Source organism: Oncorhynchus keta, chromosome 24, assembly GCF_023373465.1.
Source record: "Oncorhynchus keta strain PuntledgeMale-10-30-2019 chromosome 24, Oket_V2, whole genome shotgun sequence".
In the NCBI taxonomy this organism is placed as follows: Eukaryota; Metazoa; Chordata; class Actinopteri; order Salmoniformes; family Salmonidae; genus Oncorhynchus; species Oncorhynchus keta.
The window spans coordinates 17,091,376-17,104,120 of NC_068444.1; the positions used below are offsets into that span (position 1 = coordinate 17,091,376).

The following is a 12,745-nucleotide window of genomic DNA, read 5'->3' on the forward strand; positions in this document are numbered from 1 at the left end:
AATTGTGACTGGAAGTTTTGTTTCCTCCTGGCTGTATCTGCTACGTGTTTAATTGTGACCAGAAGTTTTGTTTCCTCCTGGCTGTATCTGCTACGTGTTTAATTGTGACCGGAAGTTTTGTTTCCTACTGGCTGTATCTGCTACGTGTTTAATTGTGACTGGAAGTTTTGTTTCCTCCTGGCTGTATCTGCTACGTGTTTAATTGTGACTGGAAGTTTTGTTTCCTACTGGCTGTATCTGCTACGTGTTTAATTGTGACTGGAAGTTTTGTTTCCTACTGGCTGTATCTGCTACGTGTTTAATTGTGACTGGAAGTTTTGTTTCCTCCTGGCTGTATCTGCTACGTGTTTAATTGTGACCAGAAGTTTTGTTTCCTCCTGGCTGTATCTGCTACGTGTTTAATTGTGACCGGAAGTTTTGTTTCCTCCTGGCTGTATCTGCTGTTTAATTGTGACCAGAAGTTTTGTTTCCTCCTGGCTGTATCTGCTACGTGTTTAATTGTGACCAGAAGTTTTGTTTCCTACTGGCTGTATCTGCTACGTGTTTAATTGTGACCGGAAGTTTTGTTTCCTCCTGGCTGTATCTGCTACGTGTTTAATTGTGACCGGAAGTTTTGTTTCCTACTGGCTGTATCTGCTACGTGTTTAATTGTGACTGGAAGTTTTGTTTCCTACTGGCTGTATCTGCTACGTGTTTAATTGTGACTGGAAGTTTTGTTTCCTACTGGCTGTATCTGCTACGTGTTTAATTGTGACTGGAAGTTTTGTTTCCTACTGGCTGTATCTGCTACGTGTTTAATTGTGACTGGAAGTTTTGTTTCCTACTGGCTGTATCTGCTACGTGTTTAATTGTGACTGGAAGTTTTGTTTCCTACTGGCTGTATCTGCTACGTGTTTAATTGTGACTGGAAGTTTTGTTTCCTACTGGCTGTATCTGCTACGTGTTTAATTGTGACTGGAAGTTTTGTTTCCTCCTGGCTGTATCTGCTACGTGTTTAATTGTGACTGGAAGTTTTGTTTCCTACTGGCTGTATCTGCTACGTGTTTAATTGTGACTGGAAGTTTTGTTTCCTACTGGCTGTATCTGCTACGTGTTTAATTGTGACTGGAAGTTTTGTTTCCTACTGGCTGTATCTGCTACGTGTTTAATCGTGACCAGAAGTTTTGTTTCCTCCTGGCTGTATCTGCTACGTGTTTAATCGTGACCAGAAGTTTTGTTTCCTCCTGGCTGTATCTGCTACGTGTTTAATCGTGACCAGAAGTTTTGTTTCCTACTGGCTGTATCTGCTACGTGTTTAATTGTGACCGGAAGTTTCATACGTGTTTAATTGTGACCGGAAGTTTTGTTTCCTACTGGCACGTGTTTAATTGTGACTGGAAGTTTTGTTTCCTACTGGCTGTATCTGCTACGTGTTTAATTGTGACTGGAAGTTTTGTTTCCTACTGGCTGTATCTGCTACGTGTTTAATCGTGACCAGAAGTTTTGTTTCCTACTGGCTGTATCTGCTACGTGTTTAATTGTGACCGGAAGTTTTGTTTCCTACTGGCTGTATCTGCTACGTGTTTAATTGTGACTGGAAGTTTTGTTTCCTCCTGGCTGTATCTGCTACGTGTTTAATTGTGACCGGAAGTTTTGTTTCCTACTGGCTGTATCTGCTACGTGTTTAATTGTGACTGGAAGTTTTGTTTCCTACTGGCTGTATCTGCTACGTGTTTAATTGTGACTGGAAGTTTTGTTTCCTACTGGCTGTATCTCTACGTGTTTAATTGTGACTGGAAGTTTTGTTTCCTACTGGCTGTATCTGCTACGTGTTTAATCGTGACCAGAAGTTTTGTTTCCTACTGGCTGTATCTGCTACGTGTTTAATTGTGACCGGAAGTTTTGTTTCCTACTGGCTGTATCTGCTACGTGTTTAATTGTGACTGGAAGTTTTGTTTCCTACTGGCTGTATCTGCTACGTGTTTAATTGTGACTGGAAGTTTTGTTTCCTACTGGCTGTATCTGCTACGTGTTTAATTGTGACTGGAAGTTTTGTTTCCTCCTGGCTGTATCTGCTACGTGTTTAATTGTGACTGGAAGTTTTGTTTCCTCCTGGCTGTATCTGCTACGTGTTTAATTGTGACTGGAAGTTTTGTTTCCTACTGGCTGTATCTGCTACGTGTTTAATTGTGACTGGAAGTTTTGTTTCCTACTGGCTGTATCTGCACGTGTTTAATTGTGACTGGAAGTTTTGTTTCCTACTGGCTGTATCTGCTACGTGTTTAATTGTGACTGGAAGTTTTGTTTCCTACTGGCTGTATCTGCTACGTGTTTAATTGTGACTGGAAGTTTTGTTTCCTACTGGCTGTATCTGCTACGTGTTTAATTGTGACTGGAAGTTTTGTTTCCTACTGGCTGTATCTGCTACGTGTTTAATTGTGACTGGAAGTTTTGTTTCCTACTGGCTGTATCTGCTACGTGTTTAATTGTGACTGGAAGTTTTGTTTCCTCCTGGCTGTATCTGCTACGTGTTTAATTGTGACTGGAAGTTTTGTTTCCTACTGGCTGTATCTCACGTGTTTAATTGTGACTGGAAGTTTTGTTTCCTACTGGCTGTATCTGCTACGTGTTTAATTGTGACTGGAAGTTTTGTTTCCTACTGGCTGTATCTGCTACGTGTTTAATCGTGACCAGAAGTTTTGTTTCCTCCTGGCTGTATCTGCTACGTGTTTAATCGTGACCAGAAGTTTTGTTTCCTCCTGGCTGTATCTGCTACGTGTTTAATCGTGACCAGAAGTTTTGTTTCCTACTGGCTGTATCTTACGTGTTTAATTGTGACCGGAAGTTTTGTTTCCTACTGGCTGTATCTGCTACGTGTTTAATTGTGACCGGAAGTTTTGTTTCCTACTGGCTGTATCTGCTACGTGTTTAATTGTGACAAGTTTTGTTTCCTACTGGCTGTATCTGCTACGTGTTTAATTGTGACTGGAAGTTTTGTTTCCTACTGGCTGTATCTGCTACGTGTTTAATCGTGACCAGAAGATTTGTTTCCTACTGGCTGTATCTGCTACGTGTTTAATTGTGACCGGAAGTTTTGTTTCCTACTGGCTGTATCTGCTACGTGTTTAATTGTGACTGGAAGTTTTGTTTCCTCCTGGCTGTATCTGCTACGTGTTTAATTGTGACCGGAAGTTTTGTTTCCTACTGGCTGTATCTGCTACGTGTTTAATTGTGACTGGAAGTTTTGTTTCCTACTGGCTGTATCTGCTACGTGTTTAATTGTGACAGAAGTTTTGTTTCCTACTGGCTGTATCTCGTGTTTAATTGTGACTGGAAGTTTTGTTTCCTACTGGCTGTATTGCTACGTGTTTAATCGTGACCAGAAGTTTTGTTTCCTACTGGCTGTATCTGCTACGTGTTTAATTGTGACCGGAAGTTTTGTTTCCTACTGGCTGTATCTGCTACGTGTTTAATTGTGACCGGAAGTTTTGTTTCCTCCTGGCTGTATCTGCTACGTGTTTAATTGTGACTGGAAGTTTTGTTTCCTACTGGCTGTATCTGCTACGTGTTTAATTGTGACTGGAAGTTTTGTTTCCTACTGGCTGTATCTGCTACGTGTTTAATCGTGACCAGAAGTTTTGTTTCCTACTGGCTGTATCTGCTACGTGTTTAATTGTGACTGGAAGTTTTGTTTCCTCCTGGCTGTATCTGCTACGTGTTTAATTGTGACTGGAAGTTTTGTTTCCTCCTGGCTGTATCTGCTACGTGTTTAATTGTCACCGGAAGTTTTGTTTCCTACTGGCTGTATCTGCTACGTGTTTAATTGTGACTGGAAGTTTTGTTTCCTCCTGGCTGTATCTGCTACGTGTTTAATTGTGACTGGAAGTTTTGTTTCCTACTGGCTGTATCTGCTACGTGTTTAATTGTGACTGGAAGTTTTGTTTCCTCCTGGCTGTATCTGCTACGTGTTTAATCGTGACCAGAAGTTTTGTTTCCTCCTGGCTGTATCTGCTACGTGTTTAATTGTGACTGGAAGTTTTGTTTCCTCCTGGCTGTATCTGCTACGTGTTTAATTGTGACCAGAAGTTTTGTTTCCTACTGGCTGTATCTGCTACGTGTTTAATTGTGACCAGAAGTTTTGTTTCCTACTGGCTGTATCTGCTACGTGTTTAATTGTGACCAGAAGTTTTGTTTCCTACTGGCTGTATCTGCTACGTGTTTAATTGTGACTGGAAGTTTTGTTTCCTCCTGGCTGTATCTGCTACGTGTTTAATTGTGACTGGAAGTTTTGTTTCCTACTGGCTGTATCTGCTACGTGTTTAATTGTGACCAGAAGTTTTGTTTCCTACTGGCTGTATCTGCACGTGTTTAATTGTGACCAGAAGTTTTGTTTCCTACTGGCTGACGTGTTTAATTGTGACTGGAAGTTTTGTTTCCTCCTGGCTGTATCTGCTACGTGTTTAATCGTGACCAGAAGTTTTGTTTCCTCCTGGCTGTATCTGCTACGTGTTTAATTGTGACCAGAAGTTTTGTTTCCTCCTGGCTGTATCTGCTACGTGTTTAATTGTGACTGGAAGTTTTGTTTCCTACTGGCTGTATCTGCTACGTGTTTAATTGTGACTGGAAGTTTTGTTTCCTCCTGGCTGTATCTGCTACGTGTTTAATTGTGACTGGAAGTTTTGTTTCCTCCTGGCTGAGGGTTTAATTGTGACCGGAAGTTTTGTTTCCTACTGGCTGTATCTGCTACGTGTTTAATTGTGACCGGAAGTTTTGTTTCCTACTGGCTGTATCTGCTACGTGTTTAATTGTGACTGGAAGTTTTGTTTCCTACTGGCTGTATCTGCTACGTGTTTAATTGTGACTGGAAGTTTTGTTTCCTACTGGCTGTATCTGCTACGTGTTTAATCGTGACCAGAAGTTTTGTTTCCTACTGGCTGTATCTGCTACGTGTTTAATTGTGACTGGAAGTTTTGTTTCCTCCTGGCTGTATCTGCTACGTGTTTAATTGTGACTGGAAGTTTTGTTTCCTAAAGTGTAAGTAATAAAGCAGCTTGGACATTCCCCTGTAGAAACTGGCCTTGGTCTATGACCAACTCAATGATTCCCTCCAAAGACTTGCGTCGCTTCGTGCTCACTGTTCTTTCCACTTGAATGGTTAAGTATGCAGTGTCATACTCCTTTAATGATCAATTAGCGTCTTCATAACAGCTGTGGTGTCATCATGCATCATGTGCTGGGGATCAAGGCTCCATGAAGCCCGCAGAACATAAAATACAGAGCAGTGTGCCCCTAGACAATCCTGTATGCCCTCATCCACATTTCATACCAAGTAATAAGACCAAGTCATTATTTTTCTACGGGCAATACTGCGTCACATGAGACTATTACACGTTTAAGGCAATACCATGCAACTTGTTGTCACATGGGATCGGGCTACAGCTGCTGGGGGAGTTGGAAATGGGTTATGCTAATACAGGCTATTCAAACCATAGAAAATCATTGTCATATCTCAGGCGTTAATGGTTCTAAACAAGGGCATGCATGTCCATGGGAGCATTCTCAGGTCCTTGTTTTCTGCTGCCATTACCACTGGGGCTACTGCTCTCAGCACAGTCAATCAATGACATGAGCATTCTGTCCTCTGTCGGCTGAAAACTGAGCTCTGGCTCATTCAGGATGTCGCTCCTTTTTTAGAATTATATAAAGAGCACAGTCCTTCGCTGTGCAGAGTGCTGGTTCCATGGAACAGTCTATTGATGGAGCAGAAAATCAAATAATTTCTCTTTTGGTTTTTGTTGTGTCCACACTTCAGCACCCTGGTGCACAATTCATGTTGCTGATAATGAATGACCATTCTGTAGCAGACCCACTGTGGAAACTAGTTTCAGTGGAGAGCAGAGGGCTCAGAGAACCAGCTACAGTGGAGAGCAGAGGGCTCAGAGAACCAGCTACAGTGGAGAGCAGAGGGCTCAGAGAACCAGCTTCAGTGGAGAGCAGAGGGCTCAGAGAACCAGCTTCAGTGGAGAGCAGAGGGCTCAGAGAACCAGCTTCAGTGGAGAGCAGAGGGCTCAGAGAACCAGCTTCAGTGGAGAGCAGAGGGCTCAGAGAACCAGCTTCAGTGGAGAGCAGAGGGCTCAGAGAACCAGCTTCAGTGGAGAGCAGAGGGCTCAGAGAACCAGCTTCAGTGGAGAGCAGAGGGCTCAGAGAACAAGAGAAGCAGCAGCCCTGGTCCGGTATCCAATCTAATCCACAATGAGGGCACATGTTCAAAAAGCAGAACGCTGGCGGAATGTCCACCTCCATAGTTCCAATAGGCATCAGTCAGGCCTCCGGGCAATCACTGACACACCTTGTGCTGTGCTTCATCTCCAATCAAACCCTGGCCTGTAGCTAGCTAGCCAAAAGGTACAATGGGCAATACATACAAACCCTGGCCTGTAGCTAGCTAGCCAAAAGGGTATGATGGGCAATACATACAAACCCTAGCCTTTAGCTAGCTAGCCAAAAGGGTATGATTGGCAATACATACAAACTCTGGCCTGTAGCTAGCTAGCCAAAAGGTACAATGGGCAATACATACAAACCCTGGCCTGTAGCTAGCTAGCCAAAAGGGTATGATGGGCAATACATACAAACCCTGGCCTGTAGCTAGCTAGCCAAAAGGTACAATGGGCAATACATACAAACCCTGGCCTGTAGCTAGCAGGCCAAAAGGGTATAATGGGCAATACATACAAACCCTAGCCTGTAGCTTGCTAGCCAAAATGTACAATGGGCAATACATACAAACGCTGATCCTTGGACCTGAATGACCAGGCCTAGGCCAAGACTATGGGGCATCTTTCTTTATCTCTCATCTGTGAAACATTACCTCCTCTATGGAGAGTGATGGAGGAGCTGCCAGTACTCTCTAGTGAGGGCTCAGAGCCATGACTGTGTTTCATCAAAGCCTGGCAGGTAGTCCAATTTAAAGCCCACATGCAGTCTTTTTAATTTTAATTTTGAAATCTTCACTGTACTTGTAATAAATCACTGTGTGTGTTTATTTAATTAAAATAACTCGTATTTGTATCATTTATTTTCCTCCTTTTACCATTGAAAATGCTCAGTTGTGTGTGTGTGTGTTGACACGCATTTAAATATACAGTATGTACATACACAGCCCTGATAGGCCGATAGGACTGTCTAGATTCTAGAGCCTACTCGCTTATCCCCTTAAAAGTAGGAGGATACATATACAGATGAGGATGACTTGTCATTGGTCAGAATAATCAGATCAGATTGTTATGTCATGCTGTGGGTAAAAATCTCTGAACACACTAAAATTCTAGGCATTTTATTTACACTAAAAGACCATTATCATAATTTCAGAGTGAAAATCAAGTTTGACTACACTGCCTCTTTAAGGAAAGGAGAAGCTATAGAGGTTATATAATGGCGGTGGATTGAGGCCATGATAGCCTTGGTTTTAAAGAGCTCTCATCAATATTCAAGCTTTGGGAATAACACAGGGATATTGAGTCGGTTTGTGTCAATCATTTCAGGGCATTGGAACAGTATGAATAAAATAAGTCAAATGCATTATGCTTTTACCGTAGTTGTTGTAGGCTTCGTCATTGGTTCCATGGCCATATTCGTAATATTCAGAAATGCTAAAATAGAGAAAAATATAATTCAAAAACAATGTTGAGACAAAGAGGAGGATAATAACTTCCATTAGTCAAGCTCTTTACGAAGGGCAATGGGCCTGTCACTCATGCAGTACAGTTTATATTTTGTTGAGAACATCACAGAGAGGATGAGTCGTCATTATAAAACCACAACCAACTACACCACCCTCTTATGGCAGCCTCACAGTAAACCGTGCAGCAATGCCACCTCAAGATACTGTATTCCAAAATCGTTTTGGATGAACTGCCATCCTGATTGGCTGTCTATTAAAAATGGTACGGTTATTTAGAAGAGGGAAACATGGGGCGCTGATACTATAGGGCTGATAAAAAATACTAGTTGTGTTAGTCCCATATTTACAGTTCAAAAAGAAAAGAAATGAAATCCTCTGATTAAACAGACTGTACATAGTGTTCATTCTTTAATCACCATGAATGAGTTGCGCTGTAGATTTCATTTGAAGTGATGTGTGAAGTACAGTATATGGATATACTATAAAAAATATATAAAGGAAACACATAGAGGTATAACTCTATGAATATGCAATAAGTTAAAAAGTGCTAAAAGGGCTTTCTGAAACTGTCAAACTTCACCAAAAACCTTCTGAATAAGACAAAATGCCCTCGGGGAGAGGTTGTTTCACAGTAATATTGCAAATACTCCAGCTTAGAACAAAAATCAATATGTTGGGGAAGAGGATAGACAGGAAGAGGATAGACAAAGACTGAGAAACATGTGACAATGTTCTAAATGAATGAGAATGGTCTGTGTACCCAGTTGTGCATGTGTATTCAACTGAGTTCCATACTTAATCAAAATACATTTGACCTTGCAATAAGAGGAATACTTAAAGGAAATATTCAGCTGTTTTTATATCAATATAAAATCATTTCTGTGTAACAATTAATACCTTACTGTAAAAAACAAAAACACATTTTCAAGCAAGAATTTTGCAAGGACTGGTCTGAGATAGGAGGGGAAAACTGAAAAATAGCTGTTATTGGCAGAGGTTTGGAACTCTCTTTGTTATTGATCTATTAACCAATTTACCTCATGGATTTGTGTCTATTGTTTTGTATTGTTAGGTATTACTGTACTGTTGGTGCTAGAAAAACACAAGCACACACCTACGATAACATCTGCAAAATATATGTCCACGACCAATACATTTAGATTTGATGTCACCATAGAAAGCCAACACACCCACCCATACAAACCTGCTGATTAGAAGGTCCTGAAACTCCCACCCATACAAACCTGCTGATTAGAAGGTCCTGAAACACCCACCCATACAAACCTGCTGATTAGAAGATCCTGAAACTCCCACCCATACAAACCTGCTGATTAGAAGATCCTGAAACTCCCACCCATACAAACCTGCTGATTAGAAGGTCCTGAAACACCCACCCATACAAACCTGCTGATTAGAAGGTCCTGAAACACCCACCCATACAAACCTGCTGATTAGAAGGTCCTGAAACTCCCACCCATACAAACCTGCTGATTAGAAGGTCCTGAAACTCCCACCCATACAAACCTGCTGATTAGAAGGTCCTGAAACTCCCACCCATACAAACCTGCTGATTAGAAGGTCCTGAAACACCCACCCATACAAACCTGCTGATTAGAAGGTCCTGGGTAGATTGCATTTTCAAACAGCAACTATCAGGAAATAACACTGATCCCATTTCTTTACACTTTTACAGAGTTAGTTTCATCAGTTGTTGTACAACATAATACAAGAGAAACATAATTTTGACTGCACTGGGCCTTTAAGTAAGCACAGCATGCCTTCTGTTCACTAACTCACCTCTTTGACTGATTGCTGTAGTTCTCCTCATAGGCATCATAACTCTGATCATCATATTCACCGTCATATCCATCATCATAGCCCTGCGGGTCAAAGAAAAAGTAAGCATGCTACCTAAGAAAACTCTGACTATGTACAAGCAGCTTTTTTCAAACCTATCAGGAGTCTAATTGTTTAGGGTTGGGACATTTAAAGAAAAATCAATGCTTAATTACATTGGCAAAAGATCTCTGTTACACATAGAGCCCCTGAATGGGAGGGGTGACAACATTAAATCATGTCTAACACAGACTATTGATTAAGGTTTGCAGGGAAGCTGTCTTGCTAGCAGGGTGTACCAGACAATGTTCTCCTCTGACCGTGATCCAACACACATACAACCTTTACTATTGATCAGTGACTATAGTAATGATCAACACAGAGAATAAAGGAACTTTTCTATAGACCTGCCGCGCAATGAAGTACACAGTAATACTGAAGTAAAAATAACAATAAATATATATATGTGGTAACAGTCAAGCGTTTGGACACACCTATTCATTCAAGGGTTTTTCTTTTTTCTTTACTATTTTCTACATTGAAGAATAATAGTGAAGACATGAAATGATGAAATAACACATATTTCCATAGTCATGTAGTAACCCCAAAAAAGTGTTCAACATATTTTATATTTGAGATTCTTCAAGGAAGCCACCATTTGCCTTGATGGCAGCTTTGAAAATTCATACAAAAAGGAGTATTTTACTGCCATTTCCTTCCTTACTATTTAGTTAAAGTCCACACTACAACACAGTCTATTCTCAGTTTTCTGTTTCTGTAGTTGTTGAAACAACACTTGTCATCCTTGGGTCTTGATTGTGAAACACTTTCTTCAGACTCCACTGTCAAAAACACACAATTCCCAGAGAGCGATTGTTTCAGCAACAGTCCTCTTATTTTAGGTCTAATATATATATATATATATGATAATGTATGCCGTAAAGTCTACCTAGACACCGGGGAAGACCATACAATAGGCATACATTATCTCTTCCTTTAATGAGCCTGGCAGCAGTCAGTCGGTGTTCACATTATGTCTGTTGAAGCAGACCCACAGGCTCCAGGCTGAGCTACTCATTTCAAAGCTGCTGTTTAATCCTCTCTGCTGTCACTGCCATGTGTATTTCTGGCCCTGCTATCTCCTCTGTCACATTTCTGAAGATGAAGCCATTCTAATCAGATGGATCTTGCTTATTTAAAGCTTTTTGCTTGGTGTTCAAAGTGCCTAATTTATGTCAATCATCATCGTTCTGTAATCTCCCCGGTCTTCTAATCCTTGTACACTGGAAAAGTCTGACATTGCAAAACATAGTCTGCCATCACAGTAAAATAGTTTTCTCTTCCTTTTGGTCGATTTAATAGCTTCAATATTCATCGAAGTTGGAGGATCTATTACAGTAGTTATAGATCTACTATAAATATAAGTATTTCAATTAAACTGATAATGATAAACACTTTGCATTCACAGCAAGTGCTTGTCACCGTCAGTACGAAGTTAAATCATAGAAAGGTTATTACAACAGTCAGATGATGCTCATGACTATCAGAGCTAGTGCTTGTCACCGTCAGTACGAAGTTAAATCATAGAAAGGTTATTACAACAATCAGATGATGCTCATGACTATCAGAGCAAGTGCTTGTCACCGTCAGTACGAAGTTAAATCATAGAAAGGTTATTACAACAATCAGATGATGCTCATGACTAGCAGAGCAAGTGCTTGTCACCGTCAGTACGAAGTTAAATCATAGAAAGGTTATTACAACAGTCAGATGATGCTCATGACTATCAGAGCAAGTGTTTGCTGCTGCAATTATAATCCTGCAATACTCTTCTTCAATAATCTTCACCAAATATATTAATAACAATACTCTCCAACTACAGGGCATTCAGAAACTTTTTCCACATTTTGTTGTGTTACAGCCTGAATTTAAAATTGATTAAATTGTTGTTGTTTTTTTGTCAATTGGCCCCCTTAATGTCAAAGTGGAATTATGTTTCTCGATTTCCTTTAAAAACAAATTAAAAATGAAAAGCGGAAATGTCTTGAGTCAATAAGTATTCAATCCCTTTTTTATGGCAAGCCTAAATAAGTTCAGGAGTAAATATTTGCTTAACAAGTTGCATAATAAATGGCATGAACTCACTCTTCGTGCAATAATAATATTTAACATGATTTTTGAATGAGGTCCCTCAGTCGAGAAGTGAATTTCAAGCACAGATTCAACCACAGGGTTGACCAGGGAGGTATACCAATGCCTCACAAAGAAGGGCACCTATTGGTAGATGGGTAAAAAAGAAAAGCAGAGATTGAACATCCCTTTGGAGCATAAACTGCTGTTTAATCCACTCTGCTGTCACTGCCATCTGTATTTTTTGAGCATGGTGAAGTTATTCATTACACTTTGGATGATGTATCAATATAGCCAGCCACTACAAAGATACAGGCGTCCTTCCTAACTCAGTTGCCGGATCGGAAGGAAACCACTCAGGGATTTCCTCACGATGCCAATGGTCACTTTAAAACAGTTACAGAGTTTAATGGCTGTGATGGGAGAAAACTGAGGATGGATCACCAACATTGTAGTTATTCCACAATAGTAACATAATTGTCAGAATGAGAAGAAAAGAAGCCTGTACAGAATAAAAAATATTCCAAAACATGCATCCTGTTTGCAACAAGGCACTAAAGTAATACTGCAAAAAAATAATACCTAAGCAATTCACTTTTTGTCCTGAATACAAAGTGCTACGTTTGGGGAAAATCCAATAACACATTACTGAGTACAACTCTCCATATTTTCACGGATAGTGGTGGCTGCATCATGTTATGGGTATGCTTGTAATCGTTGAGGATTGGGGAGTTTTTCAGGATAAAAAATAAACGTAATGGAGCTAAGCATAGGCAAAATCCTAGATGAAAACCTGGTTCAGTCTGCTTTCCATCATACACTTGGAGATGAATTCACCTTTCAGCAGGACAATAACATAAAACACAAGGCCAAATCTACATTGGAGTTGCTTACCAAGAGCTTGAAGAATTTTGAAAAGAATAATGGTTAAATGTTGCACAGTCCAGATGTGTAAAGCTCTTAGAGACTTACCCATAAAAGACACACAGCTGTAATTGCTGGCAAAGGTGCTTCTACAAAGTATTGACTCAGGGGTGTGAATACTTATATAAATGAGATATTTCTGTTTCATTTTCAATAAATTAGCAAACATTTCCAAAAACATGGTTTCATTTT

General features: G+C 40.3%; 1 protein-coding gene across 4 annotated transcripts in view; it reads right to left on the bottom strand.

The window, feature by feature from the left end:
• The window catches only part of LOC118402782 (KH domain-containing, RNA-binding, signal transduction-associated protein 2-like), a 154,219-nt gene that overhangs the window by 18,517 nt on the left and 122,957 nt on the right, over positions 1–12,745 (bottom strand). For all 4 annotated transcript variants that reach the window (XR_004829561.2, XR_008078183.1, XR_008078184.1 and 1 more), the window contains exons 7-8: positions 9,461–9,543; positions 7,573–7,631 (exon numbers count right to left, since the gene is read on the bottom strand). Coding sequence is in view for 1 of the 4 variants with exons in the window: in XM_035801030.2 (XP_035656923.1) it covers positions 7,573–7,631; positions 9,461–9,543 (142 nt within the window). In the remaining 3 variants the exon portion in view is untranslated. The remainder of the gene's footprint in view (positions 1–7,572; positions 7,632–9,460; positions 9,544–12,745) is intronic.